At 38.3% G+C, this 26,777-nt stretch overlaps 1 protein-coding gene across 1 annotated transcript in view; it reads left to right on the forward strand.

Annotated features, from left to right (window-relative positions):
• The first annotated feature begins 17,189 nt into the window (after positions 1 to 17,189).
• LOC117243296 (zwei Ig domain protein zig-8-like) overlaps positions 17,190 to 26,777 on the forward strand; it is a 442,015-nt gene continuing 432,427 nt past the window's right edge. Inside the window, exon 1 of the mRNA XM_033510659.1 lies at positions 17,190 to 17,450. Within this exon, the coding sequence (XP_033366550.1) occupies positions 17,375 to 17,450 (76 nt within the window). The 5' untranslated portion in view covers positions 17,190 to 17,374. The remainder of the gene's footprint in view (positions 17,451 to 26,777) is intronic.

The raw sequence follows: 26,777 nt of genomic DNA on the forward strand, positions 1-26,777 counted from the left end.
AATTAATAATAAATGAATGTAACATACGTCTATAACTGTTTTCCTTTCATGTTATCTTTTACCTTTGTAAGCTCTAATAAGCTCAATTCTATCTTTTCATTTTTTTTTCTTTTTTCATTAATGTTAGACGGGCTAGAAAATGAACGTGTCTCTTAAAAAGATCAAAGACCTAAATTTTCCGGCGGTGTATCCAATACGATAAAAACAGCAACAATCGCCGGTCTAATAGTTTTGCCGAGTCGTGTTGATTTAGGGTAAATCAAACGAGAAAATGCAACAATGGTTTTGTGGAACGGAAAAAGAGAATCTAATAATTAATACAGAAATGTATCGTACGAATCAACAAGAAAATCTTGTATAATTCGAGGTAGTTCACACTTCCAGACACTACCATTCATAACTGGTCAAGGACGACTTCCCGCGAAACGTGATAAATCGTCGGACAGTGTACTTTGATGGGCGGAAACAAAATTATTATTTCGCGAATATCTATTTGCTCGAAAATATGATAGTCGGGATGTCTTTACACTCCTGATTTAAAATAGGAATTCTGGATGACTTACTTCTATCACAGCCACCGCGGCTTCAAATTGCGTGGCACTATTGTCGAAGAATAGTATATAATAGTATATTTTATAGTCTTATTCTATAATACTATTTTCTGCTAGTATTTTATAATAGTGCCTTCTCTATCTTTTGTAGAACATTATTCTCCTCCACGAATGGTAACGAGTATGTGACGCAATGTTTCTCTTTAAAGTCAGACCATGTTTAATGTTTGTGATCCGCTTGTCTTTAACCTTGTACAAGGATTAAGGAGCCAAATGTAACGAACTTCTAACTTTAAGCGGCCTATACCGAATGTATTGCTGAAATCGATGAAAATCGAACTCGAGTTTGTAACATAAAGTTACTATTGAATTAGTTTCACCTATTCACCTCTAGATGGTTGTATGGTCTGTCTGTTTCTCTTTATATTGTCTACTTTTCCTTTCTTTCTCTCTTCATTTCTTTTGATTTTTCTTCTTCCTTCCCCTTCTTGTCATCATATTTCTTTTTATACTTTAGATAATTCTTTTTTTTATTTTCTTTCATTTGTTTTTCCTTTCTTTCATTCTTTTTCTTAGCTTCTTTCTCTTTTCTTTCCTTTCCCTAGGAGTTGTTCGTTCAGTGCACGACCCTTTTGTTAAGCAAACAGCAAAACATTTAAAATTTCTTATACATATTTAGCCTACAACTGTTTGTTCACTAAGGAAATATTTCTAGAGAGAATTTCTAATATTTCGATTTTTCGCGCCGGCTCCAATAGAAAAGAAACCGCGTCGCCTCAGCCAATGAGCAGTCAGCTAGGTGAGCATTTGGCGGGATGGAACGAAGCATCATTTTAGTGTTGAAAAGTATGACGTTTACACGTGTTATCGCGTTTGAAGTGCATGATCTCCACAACGTAGTAATCCTTCATCTTTCATAAACCAGGTTTGTTTAACTAATACACGTTTATTTAATAATTCATCAGATAATGTTATATCAAAATTAAATAATTTCTTTAACTTGTTTTGTTCGTGTTTCATTGGTCTCCTACTGGACTGTTAGAATCACCAATAGTTTGCATCATAACTTTTGACACAGGTAGAATTTGAGTTTGATATAATTAGTAATCGTGTATATTTTTGTACAGATCATTGATTGATTGTGAAGATCCCTTTATTTATGACATCGTATCCCTTTCATAACCTTTGCTCTTTCCTCAACCCATTTCTCACTCATCCCCTCATTTCTTCGCTCCGCCCCCCCCCCCTCATTCCTTTTGATTATAAAACATGAATTTATGTCGAACTAAAAATTATCATCTATTTGCTTTTTATCTATTAATCAATTTTATCTAATGAAATAAAATTATGATTACGTAGAAATTATGGCACGTCTCAAATCCATAAATATTATTCGTTCAAATCATATTAGTTCCTAAGTGTTTATTTTCTACGAGCATCTTCATGTTCCAATTCGACAAATTGGTTGTTTACTCAGACTATAATACGCTTACTACTACAATCATATCCTTTCCAAGAATTTGATGACTTTTTGCACGCTCGACTTACCGAGGTCCTTCCTTCTGCTCACTCCTTACTGACCGTAATGTGGTAGGCAAGCCGCGACGTGGGGTGTTATTCTTGTGTCGAGAATCGGAGCGACTAGATGTGTTTAGTGTCACTCTCAGACGGATTTCCATCTTTCTATTACGTACTATGATGTTTTTTGTAGCCATTCTTTTACCGCTTAAACCTACGTTACTGTCAACTTCGTTTAATCAACGTACGTTCTTAAATTATAATAAATTATTGAATTTATTTTGATTTTTTTATCGTCTTTTTGATTGACTGATAGATCATATAATGGACATGCAAGACGAAATTTCACTTTGATTAGCGTTTGATTTTTATATAATTTCTTCTTTTTATATATTTCGGAGATGAAAGGACACCGGAGCCTTCCCTCTGGAACTTCGGGAAAATCCGTAAAATTGTAATTAAAGTTTACAGTCGTAATTAAACAATTTGCCGTCATCCTGCCCAATTGTACTTGTTTGCGATTTGTGATAATAAACTTGGGCTCAAGGCGATCATCAGTCGCCGAACGTAGTCGCGGTCAACGGGACGGGCGCTTCGCCTAACAAAGGTGTGGAGTTATAGTATGACCCTCATTAAAAGAAATACCAATAGAGGTACTTGACAGTAAAACATTTCAACGGTTCCTTCGGACAATGAATACCTGATGTTGAGGCACGTACACAGCACAAGTTCAGTTAGCCCGAGGACCGGCTATAAAACCTGGGGTTTTCCGGCAATTAAGATTCTCCAAACGGACAGACAGTCTTTGTCCCAAACTGACCAATTGACAGCCACGTCAATTTCCCTTACTATCGGAACAAGGGCTATACCCGACGAATCCGATGATCTCGTATCCTTAGACACACCCCATCATAGTTTTCCTCTGTGGCATCATTGGGACGAAAATTCATTCTTTCTTGAGATCCCACCGACGAAGGGAGCAGCGCCTGACGATCAGTGAGTTTGAGTTAGAGCAAGTATATCTTTCATCCCGTTGACCGTGGATTCGTCATCGAACCTAAGACCAACGTCACTAACATCGCAAGTGCCCAACCACCGTTGTTGATTGTCGAATCGGTAGTGTCCATACTCGTAGCATCAGGCCATATCTTCGTTATCACACAACGATGGCCAACTCCAAGGGAGGTCTATCAAACGCCCACAACCCTGTTCCTGACTCTTCTCCGACATATATTTCTTTTAATATCTTGGTCATTTCTTGTACAAATTATGACGAGAGAAACTTCCAGGCATTAGAAGGAGCCACTATGAAATTTAGATGGACGCTGGTGATAATTGACGATGAATCTGGAAGCCTTCCATGGTGATTTGGTGAGTTTTGATTTAATTTAGATTTTTCAATAGTTTTTAATAGTTTTGTATCACTCTTATATTGCTCTCTGAAAAACTCTCTATTATTTGTAATGCCTCGGGCTTTTATCTTTTAGTGCATTTGCTGGTTATATTATTTTAATAGCGAATTAAACATACCACAATTTTTTAAGGTAAATGTTGATAAAAGGGGACCAAGACCCAATGATCTGGTCATATGTTGTCAAGAACGCTTTCCTGAGTAACATCCAGAAGGTTTTAGTTGCCGCTCGTTATTCTTGAAATGGTTATTAACAAAAATATACTACTACTCTATACATCGCATTCTGCCTACACATAAATACACGTGAGAGTTTTTATTTTAAAGATTTAATTTTATTTTATTTTATTATTATATTATATTATTATTTAAAGATTTTATTTTAAGTTAATATTTATTACATGCGTTGTTCACTTGCTTGTGAAAATCCAATCCAATCCAATACTAATTCCACATGCGAGCGAAGGGGGTTTAATTTTTGACTAAAAAACTTTTTTCTTAAAAATTCCTTACTCGCTTTTTCGTTCACGCGAGGGATTGGTATTGAGTTGGACTAGGATTTTACGAATGAGTGGAATGAGCGAACGACAGGTGCGGTGTTTCTTTACGTATATGTATATGTCGGAGATGAAAGGACATCGGAGCCTTCCCTTTGGAACTTCGGGAAAATCCCTTAACACCGTAATCTAGATTCTATCATAGGCGTAATTAAACAATTGTTGTCTTTCGATCCGATTGTATTTGTTCGAGATTTGTCATAATGAGCTTGGGCTTGAGGCGACAGTCAGTCGCCGAACGTAGCCGCGGTCACGGGATGAACGCTTTGTCTAACAAGGGTATGGAGTAATTCTATAGCTCTCCTTAAAAAGGAAATAGTTGTAACACTCGACAGTAAACATTCCAACGGTCTCTGCCCGTAGCTCGCCACACGCAGACCTTGTTCTGCGAGTAAGATGATTGGCAGATGTCGATGCGTCTCCGCAGTACATGTACACTAGCCTGAGGGCCCGTTATAAATCTTAAGATTTAGCTAACTAAAGTCCTTCAAACAAACAGCCTTTGTCCTAACTACGAGAAGATAGAGGAGACCTATTTTTCAACGAACGACTTCTCCCACTAGCAACTTTCCCTCGAGGGCGGCTAGCATCTTTCTCTAACCACCGATGTGGAGATTGACCAATTAGCAGCAACGCCAATTTCCCCCACCTTCTGAACGAAGGCTATCCTCGACGAATCCGATGATCTCGTGTCCTCAGACACACCCCATCATAATTTTCCTCTGTAGCATCATCGCGACGGAAAGTCATTCTCTCGTGAGGTCGTATTAGTGAGTTACTTAGTGTCTGTACGCTCGGTGGATATTCCACGTTTTAACAAAGAGTCCGACTTAGATTTTGTGAGCACGTACATCTATCATCCCGTTGACCGCGGATTCGTTATTGAACCTAGGTTCATTGTCATTAGTCTCTCGAGTATCTAGTTACCACAGTTACTTATTCAATTCTATAATAATCGTATTTGCACTAGTCAATGTCTTCTCTATTGCATAACGACAATGTGTAATCCAAACGAAGATTCGTTTCACGCCCCTAACCCTAATTCTAATGTGAACCTGACATATATATATGTCGGGTTAACATTAGAATTTAAGGCGCGTAACGATTCTTCGTTTGAGTTAGCCATCGTTTTACGAGACAGAGATTATATTTACGCGAATATACAAGATTTTACAAAATATTATGAATATTGAGTTTAATGAATGATAAGATTAACAGACGATAAGTTTAACTAATAATTAGATTAAAGAATAATAAGTTTAACGAATAATAAGAGTAACGAATAATATATCTTACGAACAATAAATTTAACGAATAATGAGATTAACGATTAATAGGTTTTACGAATAATGAATTTAATTAACACTATTAATAATGTTTCTAGGTTCAAACGAATCCACGGTCAACAGAATAACTCTTTACTATGCGTAGAATAATTTTAAACACAAAAAAATACGATTGCTGAGACACTCGGTAAACTGCTGGATGTATCATTTTCCAAGGCGATCACACGAATGAATATCTGATGAAAATCTTTTTCGCTGTACGACTGCATTTGTTTGTTATATGCTCGCTGGAGGCATCGAGAAGGTTCCAATCGCCGTTGCTAGGCAGTTTCTGCCAAAAGTTTGTTGTATACTCTTTGGAAGCATCGAGAAAGATCCAAACGCCGTTGCTAGGCAGTTTCTGTCTGGAGTTTGATTCCTAATACAACGTGTGTCCCATTATATCAACATCTCCAAAGTACAATTCTATGTGATTTCTAGGGAGAACAATACAACCGATCCACACCTTCGTCAGGCAAAACGTTTATCCCGTGACCGTGACTACGTTCGGCGACCAGTTGTCACCTCGTACCCACTTTCGTTTTCACAAATATCAAACAATTACAAATGACAATTGCTTAATTACAGCTATGATAAAATCTAGGCTAAAGCATTAGAAGACTTCCTCAAAATTGCAAAGGGAAGGCTCCGGTTTTCCTTTCATCTCCGACATATACATACACTGTTTTTTAAAAATCTTTTGTTAATTAAAATTTTATTAAAAGTTAACAAAATAAATCAAGGTCAAGGTCATTGGGTTTGCATCTCCTTTTGTCAACATTTATCGATCTCTTTTTGTGTTCATAATTCGTGGTAGATAAACTTCAGCATCACGAAGCCCTTCTCATACTTGTTCACTATTTTAAATAGTCACAAGTCATAAATGCACCGAGACCGTGTGAGGATTTGCGGCGCAACAACACACGCAAATATAAAAAATCTTCAACATTTAACCTTAAATCTTAAGCTTAAATTAAAAACCTATCCGATTCATTTTCCCGTGCCCCGTGATAGACTCGCGTGATTATCCCTTTTTCTTCGCCCTCCTTCTAATGAAATAAACTTAAACGAGCGTAACGAATGACGAGATTTAGTATCCGGGTGTGAGGGGAATGAAAGCAAAGAAAAAAATGAAGAAAAAGAAGAAACGGAAGGATATACTCGTATAGCGCGGGATGGGAAGACCGGATTACGTTCGATGCGCGGAACAAGCCGGCCGTAATGAATCCGCAGTAGTTGCACGCGTTTTAAGTCAGACACCGTAATATTCCTACGCGGCCAGAGGCACGGTTTAACCGAAAGTTACGGTACAATCGAGTAGGTGTGCGCTGGATGTGAGTTATTACCGACTTGTTCCAGACCAAGCGTATCGCCAATTCGAGCTAGAGCGTCTGCGTTATTCGAAAATTTTGTCGGAATTATAGTAAAGATAGGTAATATTCGAGTATCGGCTGTTCGGGCTCCTGTAATAAACCGAACGGCCCTTCTCTCATAAAAATTATATTTGTCGAATGCTCGCCGTTCTAAGTAATTTTAAGATTTCCCCGTTTATTTTAGACTATTTGATGTCTGCTGTGCAAAATTTTGTAATTAATCTTGCTATGTTCTTCAAATTCTTTTCGACAAAATTGTATTTTTCTAATGTGAAAAATATCTTCACGCGTAGTTTGTATAAAATCTGAGAAGGATCTTATTGTGTTACGTCGCGTGAAATGGTCCGTGCGACGTCCTTCATTGTCTGACCGTCAAGGCCCCAGCGCCATTAGACAGACCTTCAATAAACCTAAGGCCCCACCATAAACCGAATCTTATTAGCTTACAGGAACCTTTCATCCTGCAAGTATTTTCGGTTTATAGCTGGTACTTAAAACAGTCTTTAGGTCTATTGCACGTTCTTACAAATTACAGAGAAGGCAAAACGAATAGCTAATAGCTAACGGAATAGCTAAAAACGAATAGCTAACGGAAAAGCTGGTTTTTCCCATAAACCATGTCGCCCATGAGCTACATTGGTAGGAGGTTTCTTCCTCCTATCTTCATTCCTAATGTAATATCGTGGAAAATAAAGATATAAATTTTTTCCGATTACTTACAATTTATTAATATTGAATTGAATATACAGGTGTTAATTTGACAGAAAACGATGTTTGTTTAACTCGTATCTATCTTAAATAACTTTACAGTTATTTGGCAACTCTCGTCATAACGAATCTAACACACACACTCTCTCTCTCACTAACAACTCTAACAACTCTACAATACTGACAACTCGATCAATTCTCTCAACTCTACTCTCCGATGTTTCGATCAACTCTTTCAACTCTACTCTTCGATATCTCGATCAACTCTGACTCTCGCAACACACATACTTTTCGACTCGCATACTCTGACTTCTCGGTTGCCTTTGAAACACGAAACCGACCTTCTGCTCTAACGTTGTCTATTGTTTTTCTCACATCACTGTAAGAACTAGGTGACTTCAGTCACATAGGCGCTCTTAAATGTAAACGAACCACAGAAAGACGACGTACACGGTTTTTTCTAATTTCAACCGGCCTCTAGTTCAAACTACTTTACGATATTACACTAACGTTGCTCATAACTAATCGGCATCGCGGATCGTTTCCCTCACTTTCCTGACGAAAAGTGTGAGCAACGAATCCACATTCTTCGTTCAAAGGGCACACCCTTACCGAGCTTTCCTCCGTAATTACATAAGAACGAACTTCACTGCTTCTACGACATCAGGAGAGTCAATTCAACTTCTTCTACTTGCGCTCTAGACTTGTTCCACAGTAACATTCAAGTAACAGTTAAAGATCATTAGTGAGTCTATCAATTCGAGTCAGAGGACAGTGCAAGGAACAGCAGGAGTCAGAACTCAATCAGAATCTATAAGTCGAAGACAGTCATCCGACAGAAGATATATCATCATTGTCGTTAACACGAAAGGAGTCTCAGGTCGTACTCATTCGGAGTTATCATTTCAAATACTCAATCTTATATCACACTGAAATTGTTGGATCATTTAAAATATATAGTAAGCCGCTAATAGCAGCGTTATATTCAATCAACCACCCTTATTATCCCACAAGAAATAAGGGATCGAACAATTCGTGGCGTTGATTAGTCAAATCGTAACGAGAATTTACGACTCCCGTTGGCGCGCTTCTTCAAGATCGCGACTCCCTGCGAACGTTCAAAAGTTCATATTGGTATGCATGATCTTTTGATTCAAAGTTTCATATTTATGATCGTATAATTATTTGTATAATTATTTTGCAAATTGATCATCAGTTAATTAGTCGAGATGCCATATAAAACATATAAAATTGAAAGCACGCAATATAGAAATTGAAACTAAATGATGCGGAAAAACTAACGTTTGATGTATCGCGGCTGAAAGTATTAAGATATTCTAGCTTGTGACGTACGAGCGTGGCGGAAAGTTTGATCGATCGTCTCTCGGAGGCGATACGTTATAGGGAATTAACAATTACGCGATACTTCGCGACAAGCGCAAAAAAGTATTGCGATTAATCAAGTTCTCGCTTTATAAAATGCTTGCGCGTTCGAAAATTGAAACCTCAACCGGCCATCATTTTCATAATCGCGCGTTTTTCTTGCAATCAGGACAAGCGAAAAAGCGATAAATCACACTAACAAAATTTATTCTTACTTTCGTAGATCTTTTAGAAAATGCGAATCAAAGGAAATTCGTTTTCCTACCCGGAACGAAGTTCGGTACGAAAAATAATTTCGAATTAGAAATGTTTATTGTAACGAGAACTCTATCGTGTTCTGTATGCGGTTCTTTTTTTCAACATGAAAACCCTTTGAAAGTACCGAGAAACAGCTTGCGAAACGTTCATGGAAAATTAGGCGGAAGTAACGAGCCTAAACCCTCGTTTCCACACAAAAAAGATATCCAGTTTGGTTTCTCGTTTCTTGCTTCCTTTTTCCCTCTTTGCGACTTTTTCCTTTTCTTTCTTATTCATTTTATTGTAATTTTACAATCTGTTTGCTGAAACACGATATCGCGAATAATGTGGTGCTGCTCGTTATGTGGGTTTGTCAGTTGTTGACTCGCATATTCGTTTGCTTTGATATAGCAGACTTTTATGGGCAGAGCCGGTGCATAGGGTCGGGGCAGGATACACGCAATAATTAAAAGTGCACAAACAAAAACAAGCACAGTTGAGTGTAATATGATTTCTTTTAATTGTTCCGTTTGTATCCACTGCGTTATTAGTTAGTGAGATGTTGTTCACGACATGGTTCTTTCATCTTGTTCGAGAGGTTGTCACTAGGGGTGGAATCAATTTCAGTCAAATCAATTTTAAAGAAAATTTCATCTAGAAAGTATTTGTATATATTTAGAAAGTATTAAGCATTTTCATAAGTGCAACTTGGAACGACTTCGAAAATTTTTAGTATTTGAACATTCATTATCTAAATTTTTATGGATGAATTATGCGTGTTACATATACAAAACGTTTTGAAATTTATTAATATCGAAATGAGGGGCGATTGTCGTGATTATATCGGTAAAATTTCACACGAATTTCGAACATACAGGTTTTAATATTTCCTTAATGATCTTTCGTATTTTTCGTAAGTGTTTTAACTATTTCAACATTTATGAATGAAGTTGTAGCCATACAGCGGGTATTTTTTTTTATAGAGAAATGTTTATAGAGAAATTCACAATAAACGAGAACCCGTATGTCCACATATCATTTCCACAATTTTTTTAGTGGACTCATGAAAAGATTATCAATTCGATCGAAGTCGATGAGAATTCGAAATTTTGCCAACGAGCAACCTCTCATAAATTAACGAGTCCTACGTCTCGTCGCACCTAAAAATGCAACGCTACCATTTTTTCGTCCTCCGGAAAAATTTAAGTTTTATCTTACGTTCCTTAAAAAAAAAGAAGAAAGAAAGCAAGAGAAGAAGGAACTAAGGGGAGAAAAAAAAAAAGAAAAGCGAAATCAGGCTCTGAAACGTAACTCTACGGCAGTCGAAGGATCCGATTATCCTCGGCAAGCTACTTTTCAACGTGTTCGTGAATTTCAAAAGATCATTTGAAGAATCTCAAAAAGCGCTCGAATCTCTTCCGCGAAATTCTCCGAATCTGGAAAGCTGCTCCGTGTAATTCGGTCGCCTTCGAAACTTTTGAAAGAGAGATCGGATTAATCATTCTTATCGTCGACGGTTTGAAGCCTTGGACATCGTTCGTAACCACGAACGAAGATAAAGCTTTCGGTCGATTGTTCCTTTAAACCCTCTAATTCCGATGCACGTTTCCCCACGTGCTCGTTGTTTAAGCTCGATTGCCTCGCTGGCAATCGTTTGCGAGTCCTTTCTTGTCAATGGGCCGAGGAAAATCACCGAGGGAAGGAAAGGCGGCAAACCGGTTGATAGCTCTTCACCGTGGCAACTTGCATGGACAATTCTCCTCGTCTCGTTACCTTTGTAAAACGCAGAAATAGAAATTCAGCTACTTCACGGACGCCCTGCGTTCGCGCTTCTCGTCCTGATTTTCGGGAGAGATTTGTCTTCGATGAATCTGCGCGAAGAATCATTGCTTCGTGAGGGAGTGGTTCAAAGATAGAATAGGGGAAATGAAGTGTACGAGAAGTATCTTCTCGGAATGAAATCTCTCCAAGTCTTTGAGGGATACGGATTTTGCTTCGTTGCTCTTCCATTTTATTACTCGACGGATACGTAAAAATTTCAGACCTGAAATTTATGAAATACGAGGTGACTTTTTAGTTTTACGCGTGCGCCGTTGTTTTACTGCTGTCGGTACTTCTGGATTATCGCAAATATTGGACTGATTCTTTTTTAGAGAGAAATGATTTTTTATTAATTACCAATGACAGAAATACGTTTCCTAGGGTAGTTTTATAAAGAAAGCATAGCGTACTAGAAAGTAGCTTTACTGAAAATGAAAATATATCTCTTCATGGTGATCGAGTGATTTTCACGATCCATCGAATGAAAATAATAAAGAGATAAAAATACACGTGTGCAGAGATAAATCACGATTAATAATTTTACCGTCAAATTTTTACAGTTGTACATTTATTATATTATCAAATAAGATTGCACTGTTATAGTTTCTCGAATCTCATTACGACCCAACATTCCTGCACTAATCGTATCACAAACAAATCCTCCATTATCACCACGTTGTATCCCGAGACATCGAACCTCGGAAACCGATACTTCCACTTGGATCAACGCAAATCCTTCTAAACAAACTCTCTATCTCTTTCTCCTCCTAACTAAACGTGCTTCGCACGGCAGAAAACCTGCGACACGTAAATCGCATCTCAATCGAGATTAAGCTGAGAAATCTCAACTATAGTCGTTTGCGGTAATCAACCACCGTGGCCAGTAATCAGTTGCGATGTTATCGACGTCAGTTCCTCTAAGCAGGCACGTGAATCGAGATCGTCTCGGGAGTCCATGTACTCGTAGGAGTAACGTGGCAGGTCAGCTACTAGAAGGCTGCGCACAGAGTCCGTATGCTCGGTCGTGCGCCATGTAACACGCAGAACATTCTGTACCAGATCCGTTCGATCAATCTGATGTGAAAGGTATTTCCAAGCACCAGGTCCCTATGTATCCTTTTACGTTGATTCTGGCCAGCGTGTACACCGGCCACCGCCTTCTAAAGCTGAGTAGAAAAGCGGCGCGATAGAGTGATAACGCGGCTGAAAGAAAGTGGCTGTTCCATTCCGCCGGATCCGACGTTATTGGAACGAGACTGTTAAAAAAGGTTGTTAAAGATGAGGAACGGGGCAACGTTCGCCGACTGTAGTCACAGGCTCTCTTCTCTTCCAAGAGATTAATGGAGTCGCGAAATCGTTGCGCTGCTGATATTGAGCTATTAATGAGAGAAGGATTCTTCTTTGCTTGCAGTACGAGTTTATTAGAGAACGATGCGGTATAAGCATATTGATTTCGTGCGTTTGAAGTTTGGATTAACCCATTTTATACACTGTCGAACAAATTTATGTATCCTTTCTTCTTTACCTGGCCAGTCTTCGATTTTACTTGAAAGTACTCTTTCTTACATATCAAAGAATTCATATAGAATTTGAATTTGTCGTATTTGGGTTCGTCTATTTGAAAGTACCGCTTCTTGTTCTCAAAATACCTATGGAACCAATCACTATTCGAATCTACTTGCGACATGTTTCAGTTCATCACTCGACTCGACTAGTGCTGTATAGCGTTTCGAAGGTGATCCTAGTTTGGAAACTAAACAAGGACGATTTAGACAGAAGGGGTTCGACGATGAGATGCCTAAGAGATTAAGTAGCGAAGGGTGCAGTACTCGATACTAGCTGGTTACGTTTAAGCGCTGCTTTAGATGAAGAGGGTGTTTAGAAGGGTTAATCTGATCGCCTTTTAGTGAAATACTATACAATGGCTGTTAGAAGTACTCGAACATTTATTATAGAAAACTGTTATGTGTATATTGTGTGTATTCTATACAATATTTTGGAATTTCATTAGCGCTATTCAAATTTTACAATGTTTCTTATAACATGGAGGATATATCCATAAAAAGTTTCTACAAGTATTCGACTACTTTTGTGAGTCACTTCATATACATTACATGTATAAAATATAATATTAATGTGTAGTATTGTGGACAAATGGCCTAAGAAATATCGGGTGAATCATAAACAATGATGACAACGAGAAAGCCTAAGTGCTGACAGGCCCATCAATGTGTTGTCGGTCCTTCAGTCGAATAGTTATGCGGAAAAAAAGGTCTACGTGACCATGGCCACGGACGGTTGCGGAACACGTATGTGGGGGTCTGTGAGAAAAGACAAAGGGATGCTTAAGGGAGAAAGACGAATTAACAGTCAGTGTGAATTGAGAAGTCAGAGTGTTGTCAGCGTTGTCGAGGAGTGTGGTCCGCGTGAAAGAGAGCGTTGGAACCGTGGTGACGAGAGTTGTAAATTAATTATTTAGTTGTCTTAGTTATAGCACATTATTGTATTTAGTTCACGTTAAATAACCATCGTTTCCTGTTTAATCCATTTTAAATAAATAATAAATAAAATCCTACATTAATATATAATATATAATTATATAAAATTCGTATGATGTCCTAATTCGATTGTCAGCCAGTGTAAATCTTGTAGATATTATTAGAATTCTGTGAAGCGAACTTCGCTCATTGAATCTAATACCCGATTTTTCAACATACTATATTGAACTCGATCCCATCATTAGCAACGACTATCGTTATTTGTAGCATCTCTACTTCGAACGATTGCAAACCGACCAAAACAATATTTACGAGCATGTGGGCCGATAACTGATACGAAGTTACAGGTACGAATGATATTTCTTGTCCGTGTCGGGCAATCGTAATTGTTTGGCCGGTCGACGAATTATTGAATTCTCGCAAGCAAGAGAGTCAGCCAGTGTTGCCAAACTGCAATACATTGATAGCGACGCGTAATCTGTTCCTGTTTACAGAAATTTATTGGCGCGAAATCCGGTGCCAACTATGCAGCGATGCCTCGTTCTCTCTCTATGGCCGAGTGGTGTTAATGTTCCCCAAAGTACCATGCGCGCGTTATTAAAACGCGGCCAGTTTTCGGCCGGCCAACTGCCACTGCCACGCTGAAAACTGCTCGATCGAGCTCTTTCAGCCGAGCGTGCCTCGCGGATATTTGGAATTTTGTCAAAATTGATGAAGACCGTTGCGCTGAAGAATTTTTAAATTACAATGAAATACGCCAGGTTTCAAGATTCTTACTCTATTTTGCAACTAAACACTTAACTGTCATTTGTTTAATTGGGAACAGTATTAAATGGCATTTAATATAACGTCTAATATTTGACAATTTTATAAATCACAAATTCGGAGCAAAGGAAGGAGTTTGGGAAAATTTTAAAAGTCACCAACTAACTCTGTTAAAATGTCCTTAGATTTGGAACAGAGATCAGGGTAGGATGTCGGTTGTTTAATCTCGTATGTATCCTACGCAAGCTTGCCACAAAAGAGACACGCAAGCATGCAATGTAGGGGCGTTGCACATGCCCTTAATTTGGGAAACCAGCCCTACATCCTAACTTCCACATCCCAACTTTAGGTATTCTCGCGGGTTTGTGATACGTAGTAATCGCTATTGAGAAGCAAGAAACAACTGCATGTCTTCGAACTTGCTAATTAAAACCGTGAATTCCCTTGCTCGTGTACAATGAAACTAACCCGTGTCATTCAAGCCAGAAATTTCTCAGATATCCCAAAGTCATTAGTAACTATGACCTATTTAACGTTATTGATTAAAATTACCGAAAAGCCGAGTCCAGATTGCGGTACACGTGACATCGATCGAAAGAGAGTTTACTTTAACCAGAAGGCTAAAAAAGAGAATGAAAAATACGAGAAAGAAATGACTAAAATCGATATTTTATTAGTAGAGCAATTTTCACCAAATTTTCTGCAATTTAAATATTTGAATAGTACACGGAATAGAGGATTTTACAAAGGTGGATTTTATAAAGAAAGCTTTCCTCGTAAGTCAAGGAGGGAACCTGGCTTGCATACTGGACGATAATACGCGGGGTACCTTCTTTCCTCGAAATCCTATGCTCTGAAGAAGGGAAACGTGAAGATTAGTGCGCGTCTCGTGCTGTTCTTAAATGCAACGTGCCGCGGATAGCCAGCAGGATTCAACGTGGAAACCACGATAACGAAAGCTTTATACAGTCAGTAGGTTCACGTCTGGACGTTGAGAAATAATTTATGTTGTATCCGTGCAAAATGTTTACGGATTCCATAACTTCTTTCCCTCTAGACTTCCATATTTTCCTTGAGAGTCATGGCCGTCATAAATTTCCGACTTGCCACCTCCTTTAATTGCAGTTAATACCGTAATTTATTACCAAAGCATTTTCATTATCTCGATCCTTGAACGTATATACATCGTCGCTTATAATTATATAGATATTTCGCTCCATTTCTATCGACAATAAATTATGAATGACACATGAGATTCGAAAATCTACTTAAAACTACCTCGATATTCGAACGAATCGATCGCTTTACGAGTGATCGAGCCACGAGAGGCAGAGAACCATCGCCATTTTATTAAATTCTTCGAGCAGAAATATTAGATGGAACTATAGACGTTCATTAGAATTTCTACAAAATTTTATCTTAACGTTTGCATTTGTGACTATTTAAAAATGATAAACAGGAAGAATGATTTTAAGCGAACGAAGAATCTCTCTGGTAAGGTACTGGAGAAGTTCGAATCTATTCGGTAGTTCTTCTTGCGAGTATTTTTTTTACTTCCTACAGTATTCATGAAGGGTTTAAATCTGTCGCGTTCAGGTTCGAGTCTGCTAGAAAGTTTCCCTTTTTTTCAAGATACAGAGTTCTAAACTTACTTGCAACGTGCTAATGAGCGGGGTTGTATCGCATTTCGTATAAGCTGCATACACGAAACCTAACTCATCGACGATCCTTTCAACCCGAAGCGTCCGAATCTCCGTCGAAAATTTCGAGGTTCGTGCTTCGACGTAAACCTCCTGTGAACGTTTAACACCGTTGGCTCGTTTCAGCCGGAGAATTTCCCGGATTCTCTGGCGAACGTGGGATCTCCTGTCACGATGCCCTCAAAGATCGTATCGCGTCGGTAAGGGCTGCGTGGCAGCTGACCCGACGACAACGAGAGCATTCCTGCACCGTTGCACCCGAGCCAGTCGGTGCTCGAGCGCGTCAAGTAGAAGTGGTCTGCGCGTAACCCGTCCGCGCCTTGGTTCGCAGTGAAAACGGAGCGCATGCGTCGGTCGGGAGACGCCAGGCCGCAGATTCATTTCGCGCCGCGACGCCAAGCGGCTCCGCATCCGTGTAAACGCAGCTGGTCCATGTGCGTTCGACGTCGGCGCGTGCATGCCGACCAGGACAATCAGTGTGAGACGTGTGTCAAAGTATCGTGTACCTTCGCGCGTGTTCTTCAACGATCTTCGATCGTAATCTTCGTCGACTGTATTATCGAGTGATTAATCGAGTGGATACTTTGGTAGAGCAAAAAGGAATTACCGTAAGAACGACGTTGTCCTAGGCTGGTCTTTCAGATGAATTGAGAGGTAAACGGGGACGAATGACGCGACAGACGAGCGACGATCGCGCCTTGTGGATCGCGATGATCGTCAGCAGCAAGGATCCACGTGTGATCAAGCGTGGGTTTCAACGCGGTTGCACCTGTCGAGCATTCGACGCGACACTAGTCCAACCTCGTTTCTGAGGATCTTGTGGAGAAGTCCGCGAGATTTTTCGCCTTTCCACTGTGGATTCCTTTACGTGACTTGTTGTATCGGCGATCTGTCCGCGGGATCTCACGTGTGATTTATCGTCCTTATACGAGTTCTCGTGGATTCTCCCATCTCGATTCTTTGGTTCGTAGTAGATTTCCAGGTGTTGGATCTTGTACGGCAGAGGCAGTGCGTTATCCGCGAGGGAATTTATCGTGCTACGGACGATTAACTTGACGCGGTGGGAGTATACGTTGCGAGTGGATGCTTCTCGTTGAACGTCTGATTCTCTGGTGAAACTCGGTTCTCGCAATCGTCACGCGTGAACCTCTGCTTGATCCACGAGAGTCTTTGTGTTATATATGTCTGGTAATAGTGACTGTAGATGCTACAGTGAAGTTCGAATCGTGTACTCGGAGACCAGAACGAGTTGCATAACAGGGTCTCTGCTTGAGTGTATATATATATATATAAATATATAAGTATAAATAATATATAAGTATAAAGGAGGATATCGTGCGAAGAGAAAGTGCACGAGAAAGGAAGCAAAAAAAAGAAAGGGTGGAGAAGAAAGACGTAGCTGGATTTTAGAGCCGATTTAACCAGCTCTGTCGGCTATCACGATTTTTCTCTCCGGTGTGTGCACCAGGGGAACGGTTCTACTAGCAAAACGATCGACGGTGAGAACGAGTGAACGCGGTGTTAAAAATGCTGTGTCGTTGGCTCGCCGTCCTGATACTCGCTGCATTTCTCCTGGTTATCGAAGGGATCGCGGTCACTCAAGGTACGTGCAACCGAACCATCTCAAAAATTTGCGGAACGTGCACGAACGTTGCTCGACTCGCTTCTTCGAATTTGCTCCTTCGAATTCACTTGGAGCATCTGTGTAAGAGCTCTCGTAGGTTCTTCAGAATGCATTCGCGTGCATGGCCCAGGCTTCTGAACGTTCAACGGCTAGTTTCTAAGATTCTAGTGGAGTATGGTCGCTGATTCGGTATTCGCGTCCGTATGCACCGATCGCTCTTGCGGGTGCATTAACAAAGTGCGTGACAAGTGTTGCAGAATGGAACGTAAAAGTGTGAGAACGTTCCGATTTTCCGGTCGAAAAGAGATTCCGTTTTGTATTGTAGGCATGAGTCACTTCTTAATCCCTGATGAGTTTGGAATGGTTCAAATATCGGAAGTTCTAGTATCTGCATATGTTTCTTGAAAGTATTTATTTGTCGGACTGTTGTATCAATCGCAAAATTGGGTTGTGTGAAGTTATAATTATTTGTACTGTTTACTTTAACTGGCACATATTCTACGCAGAATAAAAATAGATCTATTCTATTAGATCTAGATAATCTCTCAATGCATGTCAATCATTAGATTTTAATGGAAACTGTAAGTGAAGATTCTCTAAAGCTACGTTCGAAGAATTCTTGAATTCTAGAACTTTTAATTTCTATAAATCTAAAGTAATGAAATCAATTAATCAGTAGAAATGTACTTACATTGAGCTATATGGAAATTGCTTAAATTAAGTACGTGTAGCTTAAAAAACTACGCACGACTAAAGTTTCATTTGGCTAAAGGATATTTCATGTACATCGACTTAGTACAGTGATAGGTATATAACACTCAAGCTACTTTTATTACGATAATACGCAAAAATCAATGCCACTACTTCCAAACATTTATCGTGTCGTTAATTCTCAAACAATTTTCCTCGAAGTATCACAATTCACGCTATCTATGCCGTTAACGACTTTAACTTCCAGGGAGAGTACGACGTAAGTCGCATTTACCGATAACCCCAAGCCATAAAAGACGGTACAATTAATTTCGACGCCTTAACAACTCGGTACACGCGGGCGCCGCATTAAGACGCATCATTCACCTCAACGTTTCTTCCTCTCCCTCTCTCTTTCTCTCTGTGTCGCGTAATGTGACTGCTTGCGGACTCAAGTGCCTCAGGAAGTAGTTTATGAAGCACTTTGGAAGGCAAGCGCACGGAGCTCAAGTTTCGAAGCCAGAAATTTCGTTTGCCATTCTGCTCAATAATTCCGCTTGCACGCGTGTTCTTCGCGTGGATTCGACCAATGCAGCGGGAGCACGCGCTTCACCGACGCGAGTTACTCGCTGTTCCATGAACTAATGGCGAGAAAAACGTGGCTAACAAACAGTGGCAAGCCGCACGGTGGAATGCTAATGAACAGCACACGATGGACGCGTTTACAAATTAAGCAAGACGTCAACGAGAAACGTTGCACGGAGCGCCGATGCTAATTGAATAATTAAAAGTCACCGCGGTTGCACGTCCGTCCACTGGAAAATGCAATGTCTGTGGCAGCAGTGACACGCTGTGGCAAAGCAAATAATCACCGGCCGTAATTGTGCAATCAGAGGAACGCGACTGCTCAAGTGGCCACGGCGAAACATTACGCGGGGAAACTCAGATGCGTCGGAAATAACACCTCCAGTCGAATCTTGATAAAATATGGAAACCACATATCGACTTACAATCATTCACGGATACATAGTATTTCAACACTTACCGTAGAAAATCTCAACTGCGTACTTGCACAAAATATATCGTAATTTCCACGTATTATACATTTCGCGTAGGCAGCCGTGTCTCATTCTAGCGCTAACAAAATTACAAAATGTTTTACACGACACGTATAATGTATCTATAAAAGTTTTCTGTAAGTGTGGGCATACTTTCAAGAGTCACTGTATGCGGTTATTAGCGACGAAGACTGAATACATTGTGCGGACTACATGTTGTTACAGAATAACGTGTCTTTTGGAAAGGAGAATATCTTTGAAATTTGTTAGCTATCTGTCAGAGTGACTATTAAATTTTTGTAAATTCCTCAACGAATAACACAGCACGTTCAATAATTCATAAATAATTTCGCGTATGAGAGGACATAGCATAATATGTTCGCGATTGGAATTTCAGATTAGAGATAAAAGTATATACGCGTCCACTATGAAAAATAATTCCGAGCTAAATTCAAAAATGTCACCTCCAAACATTTCAATATTTTTATAACACAAATTAAATTAGTTGAAATTAATTTCGAACATCACGATTCGAATTCAGTATTCAAAGCGATCCTCTTTAATCCTAATTACATATTTAAAACGATTATTCATACCGTATACAAATTCTTTTTTACCAAACATACATATGTCTGCGTCAAACATCTTGTAATTTCTATACACAGTTTCGAATAGGTTGTCAATTTGTCCCATACGATCTTCATATTCGTGTTTCGTTACGGTGCTAATGAAATTTCAAAATGTTTTACGTAGCATACACGATATACGCATAAAAGTTTTCTACGCTAAGTGCTCAAATACATCCGTGAGCTACTGTACGTGTATTTAATACGACGTTAAACCTATTAAAGAAAAGAAAGGACGAAGTGAAGGAACGAAATGTAAAAATTTTCGGAAAGTGTCCAGACTGACAAAAGATCGTACCATTGAATTCGTAAAGCGTTCGACAAAGTCAGCATGCATTAAAATGCAAGTTTCAGCCGGATGAAATCTAGAAATCGATGAACGTGCTACGAGCGTGGATGCGAGCTTACAAATGGTTGGATCTTTAGACGATAACCAACTTTCAACGCGGCATGAGGTAAAGCTCATTCATCATCGTGTACTTCGGCGCGGCGCATTGTCCGCATCACGTGCACGCGCCCCGGGAACATTAAATCGATTCTCGTTCACGCGTGATTTACCGCGGCGAATTGAATCGTAAAGAGGCTTGCGTGCTTACGATTTTTCCTTTATAATTGTGCCTCGATTCTCTCGTTCTACGAAATCGCCGCCGTTCAGCGAAATTCGCACTGTTGGCACCGCGAAATAATTCGACAAACCCTTGAACGCGACCGATATTATTCTGATTATGTTCACGAGACAAAAAGTTTTGTGCTAGATTTTTATGCCAGACTCTAATTAGAGATAATTTATCAAGGTGCTTTAACTCTTTGTATATGGGAAGCGTTTTAATATCTTTTTTCATTAACTCGATAATTAAAAATTGAATTCGAGAAAGAAGAATCAGAACTCCTCACTAGAAAATAAAATCTTCGTTAACGAATTTTCGACGTTTTTCCTTAGCTCTCTTTGATATGCAATTAGAACCAGTATTTATTCGAACGTTCCATTTTTTGGTAGAAGTTCGTGATAAAAATTTTATGAACTTTCTGAACGACCCAGTGTTGTACAACAATCTCATAAAAATGAAACATCCAATGTCCGGCGTATCTACATAGAAATTTTTAGCAGAAAGTGAAATATACGATATACGAACATGGTTTTTAGTATATTCTTAAACATAAACCAAAAAGGAAACGCGAAATCGCATTGGTTGCACTTTATCATCTCTGAGCCTGAAAAGGGGACAAACAATCGCCTTATTTATTTTCCTTTCTCCGGAGATCTCATTCTGTCTCATTGGATTGCATCACGTGTCAGGAGCCGTTTAGCGGTTGCTTTTTCTTCGAGAATCGAGAAAATTTTTGCAGTGAATTCGGTCCTTGATACGCCGCGACACTGCTTTGCTTCGCTTCGTCGAACAGGATTACTTTTTTCCATGTATTTTCGGCCAGTGACAACCGAGAAAAACTTGTTAAATATTTCTATCAGCAAAATATCGTTGGAAACATGTTCTTTGGCACCGTTAACAGTTCGATAAAAATGAATGTACGCTACCGTTGATACATATCTAGACACTTTGATCAATACGTAGCAATAATATTTGCATTTCTATAAAAGAAATCTGCAGTCATGAAAAATTCCAGAAAAACAATATAATAATATAAATATATAACATTAAATATAAATATAAAACGTTGTTATTGTTCACCAAATTCCATCGAATTTTAAACATGGAGCGAGAGAAGGAGAGAATAATTTTTGGTCACAGTTTTATAAAAAGTTTTATAGAATTATTATATAACTATAAATATATTTCTACGTTCAAAATAATCTGCAAACAGATACTTTTAATTTTGTATAGATTCTGCGCTTCTAAATTCTATCGCAGTGAATTATGAAATACAAATGCACGCAGTTTATTACACGTAGACTCTATTCGCCTGGGGATCGTATTAATTTGAAATTGCTTGAGCTTAAATCCTACCGTTACCGTTATGGTTGTAAAGGAACAGATGTAGGACGAAGGAAAAGCCTTTATGAAAACATTACCAAGTTCCTTATTATTATCAGACAATAAATAACTTTACTGACTCCTAGTAAAGAAACTTTGCGTTCGTTTCCTGAAAGAAAATTACAAAGAAACGTTTAACTATCATTAAACAACGATTCAGGGAAACTTGTTATTTGCTTCTTAGGCGTACTAAAAAAATCTCCAGGCAATGTACGATCTCGTTAATTTTAATACCCTCTTACAGATAGTATCATAATTTTTCTGAGATATTTATGAATTACTTTTGATTTTCATTCGAAAAGTAGTAGTGAAGAAATCGCGTAATTCTTCCGTTCTTCGTTTATATTTTTATTTTTATACTTCAAAAAAATCAGCAAACGTTGCAAGTACTTGTTGAAGGAATAAAAAAATTGGACAATTACTTGTCAGTTTTAGCGGCAATATCTCCTACCATATAACCGAGCACATTCGATTTAAGTTTTATAGTGACATAACATGAATTTCTAAAATCTTAATCACCGGCCAGAAAGTGTCTGAAAGTTACTTTATACATTCTCTGTGCCATAAACTTCGGGGAAACTAGAATATAGGGCAATTCCTCTTGTCTGGCATCAATTTTATATGTTTTTTTTTTGCGCGATGATGAGCCGAACAACTTTTGGAACCAGGTTTGACCGCTTTCTGAAATGAGAATAATAAAAATAAAAAAATAAGAAAGCAACTAATTACTCCAAATAGAGTAACAAATAAATTTGTTATTTGAAAGTAAATTTGCTTTCAATTAAATTTCAAAGCCTTATACGAGTAATAAATTATCTTCGAATAACTCGCCTGCAAAATCTTTAAAGAAACTTTCAACGTGTTTGATCGATACGGTCTGTGAAAATTAATATTTACGATATTCCGTGTCGGAAAATAGGGCTTCTCGAGTTGAGAAAAAATTGAGGGTAACCCGATTCAACAGAACATCATGCAGGCAGCATGAACGAACAGATTCAACGTAATCACGCGTGCACCCAAAAGAAAGGCGCTGTATCGAGTGTCGAGGCAGAGCGTGCTCGATTTATGTAATACATAAAACAGAGCACGGCTTCGCGATATAAAGGCAGAAGTCTCGCGTCAGAGTGCTTGGAAGCACAGTAACCAGAGAGAAACGATGATTTATGGATCTACACCGCGAAAGGTTATGGAGATTTTTGCAGCGGTGGCCCTGTTCATCTCGAGAAAGTCATCTGAGCAATGTGGATATTGATTACATCGAAATTTCCCAACGTTCCATCGATAATATTTTCCGTGGCACGCGCGTGTATTGTTCGCCTGGCAGATAATTATTATACTGCATTATTCATTGTTATTATCTTATCGATTTAACGGGCCGCGTTAAACAATTCTATTACTGCTCGCATCAAGCGAACGTAGCCGTTGCAAATTGTAACGTGTGCTTTAATTGCTATCAAATATTACTCGATATATAACAGGTTTAATAGGTAATGCAAACTATGATGCTGGAGCGCATAATTTAGACGCAAATAAAGCATATTATTATTTAAGCAACGGACGCCGATTTTGTAAACGATTGAATTACGTCGGAAATTTGAAGCGAAACTTTGAAAACTGTTTAGAGGCAATGTAGTTTCGTAAAAAAAAAATTTATCGAATAATACAGGACGTAGAAATATTGAAAAAAATATCCGAAGGCAATGTATTTTCATAATAACACTTTATTATGAAACTTGCAAACAATAAAGAGATATTTACTAAAGATTTAAAGACGACGTATTGTCATGTAATAAAATTGCATGCAGAGAATAATACCGTATCGAGTAAGACAAGACGAAGTTGGTAACGAAATTAAAAAAGAAAAAGCTTTACAGATTAATATATGTTGCTGTAATAATACTGTAGTTACATAGAATAACATCGTATTGAACGACACACGGTAGAGTACATTGGAAAATTTAGAAATGACGTGGCCCGTCATTGAAATGTTTTAATACCTGTAACACGAACTATTTAATTGCTTTATATTATTCAATTTCACGTCAAGTGATTATTTTATTTAAATTTGTTGAAACGTCACATAAAATCAGTTGAATAAAATTATTGAAGAAAGACTCGGCTGTTACCATGGAACGTATTGGTCTCTGTTTCGAGCATCGAAACTTTCTGCATGAATTTTTATACGCTAAATAAACTTTACGCATAAATTTAACGGGACGCTGGTACGTGTCTGGTTAGTCGCAAATGAAAACATATTAACAAATCTAATAGCGTAGGAAACATAGGGACATAGCAAACGGGTAATCGATATTAGAAAATATTTCGACAATGGACACCATGTTTATTGACATTGGTAAATATATCGCATACTGGGAATATATCGATTTAACAGGCGCAAGGGATAGGTATCGAATGTACATACATATACAGTTGACATTAAGTAAACTGCGATATTGGCGTAGGGATTGTTCGAATGGTAATAGTTTAATGACGACGATTCTCTGATAATGCTACTGGTATTAGCGCTCCTCTGCCTACTAGATTGTAGCATATTAGATGAAGATTTATATGTGCCCAAGGCATTGCTAACTTCGAAACAGTCGCGTATGTGTAGGTGCGCGTACACAGAAGCTAACGCGTTATGTACAGTCAAAATGTTGTCTCAAGTTCAAGAACGTAAGCTCTGGGATATACAGACTTAACATGATTAAGGTTATCGTATGGTGTTAGCGTACTATACCTCTTCGACGATGTACTATATATATTGAAAAAGCTTTCACGGGTATTAGAGCGGAATTAGAACACGTGAGAGATCTTTTTATTTGATACTGTAAGATTTCAATTGTTGAACCAGTGTTAATTTTGTTATCGAAATAGGTACTCACATTTTATCTATTTTGCAGAGCGTATTTGATTTAACAAAACTGATAACTTAAAGTAATGCTTGTGATGTTGAATGAATTTGATTATTCTTTTTTATCAAGTATTATTTTAGAATAACTGAAACTTTCGTGATATGGCATTCATTGATCTACAAAATAACAGAAATTTACGGTTTTATAAACCTAGAACTAATCTATATTTATGTAAAATACTTTTAAGACAAATTTTAAAGATTAGACAAAGAATAGTGGAAAACAAAAGATTATCTTACAATGTTAGTAGATGAGAATGTATATTGTTTTAGAACTCATGGTCTCAATTTTCTGTACAATAATTCTTTACCAATAATCTTTCCAAAGCAAATTCCTTGATATTAAAATTCGATCAAGAAATAAAGCGAACAATTATAGGTCCTGTACGCATTCCACACGCTGGATAGGAGAAACGGAGTTACATCGAAAGTACCGACAGTAAATTTATTCTCATTACAACTATAAAAGCGTCCATTAGCGCGTAACTTTCGCGTAGATTCCATCGTCGTCGTATCTGGCGGAACTCGAAAAGTATGTCGTTTAGTTACGACCATCTTACGGTATCGATTCCAGGGAAGGCTTCAACACTATCGGTGATTTTTATCGAAAGTAGAGTGCTGTAACAGTGGCATCGACGGCTGTTCATCAATGACGCGAAAATCGTATTGCAATAGAGGCCGCGTTTACGATACTCCTTGGCGATCATAAATTACCCCTTTATAACACCATTCCAGCAGTTCTTTCTCTGTATCCCATGGTATCGCACGATTTTTACCAGATATCACTGGCAGATTTAAAAGCTTCGTTCCTTTGAAAATTGTCTTGTAAGAGTTTTGCGTTTACGGTAATCGCATATATCGCTTCTCTTTCGAAGCTTATCATAAAGTGCAGTTACAAAGAAATACCACTAATAAATTCTTAACATCTTCTTCTGGAAAATCGTGTCGTACCGTGTATTTACGTCGCTTCTCTACAGCGTAAAGTAGAGCGTAGTAATATCGAATCAAGTATGATTACCCATAAAAAAATATGTCGAAAATAAAGAATAATATTTTTTAAACTAAATCTTCGTTTACGAGAGAATCGATTTAGTAAATGTAGCAAGTACGCGTGCACTGTACGCATACCTTTAGATAACGACATGGTTAGTGTATATATTTATAGAGTGTTTTATTTATCGTGGAGTCTTAAATTTCTTAGTTACATTTATTAATATAAAAAAATCAGGACAAAGTTATTTGGTTCAAGACGAAGAATTTGTGGCTCGTGATTTTCTTTCCACTACGTCATCTTCTTCAAGTTTTCAAGGAGATCCATATTTTTAAAAGTGAGACTAGATACCTTTCTATATATAGAATTATCAATTATAGAATTGAAGAATTCTTGAAATGGAAGTGTCACACCTTTTTCTTGAAATAATTTGCGTTTCGAAAAATTGTTTATTATGAGAACGCTCATATCGGAAGCGTTCGATCAATTTTATGACTTACTATACATAAATCGTGAAAAGTTTCTGTAATGAATGTCCGAACAAAGGTTCAGTAGTTTTAATTTCTGCTACGAAAGGTCTGATTAAAAAACTGAATGGAAATCCAGGCTAATGTTCCTGTTTATAAGCTCGTAAACGTAGACGTGGACGATTGAAAAGAGAAAGAAATCCCAGTGGACAATTTGGGATGGTCTTCTAATTACGCGTCGCCCACGAACGTATTATATGTGACCTGCAATCATACTCTTCAGGAATAGTACACAAAGGACCCCTTATCCAAGGGAATCGAACCATAAATTTCAGGTCCTTTTCTAGCAGTGTGTGGGTGCTCGATGCATCAATCATTATCGAACGCGGTACGACTGGAATATTTTGCTGAAAAAGTTGCTTGACATTTTCCATGCATAGCCAAGTCCCCTATAAACTGACGCGAACGCCAGTGCTCAACCAGCGACATCTCGAAAACGACCGATGTCCCTTCAACCATGTGTCTTCAATGTTACGAGAGAGCAATTTATGATCACTTGGATGCTACAG

The sequence above is a fragment of the Bombus vosnesenskii genome, unplaced genomic scaffold (assembly GCF_011952255.1).
Source record: "Bombus vosnesenskii isolate JDL3184/JDL3185 unplaced genomic scaffold, Bvos_JDL3184-5_v1.1 scf7180000013265, whole genome shotgun sequence".
NCBI lineage: Eukaryota > Metazoa > Arthropoda > Insecta > Hymenoptera > Apidae > Bombus > Bombus vosnesenskii.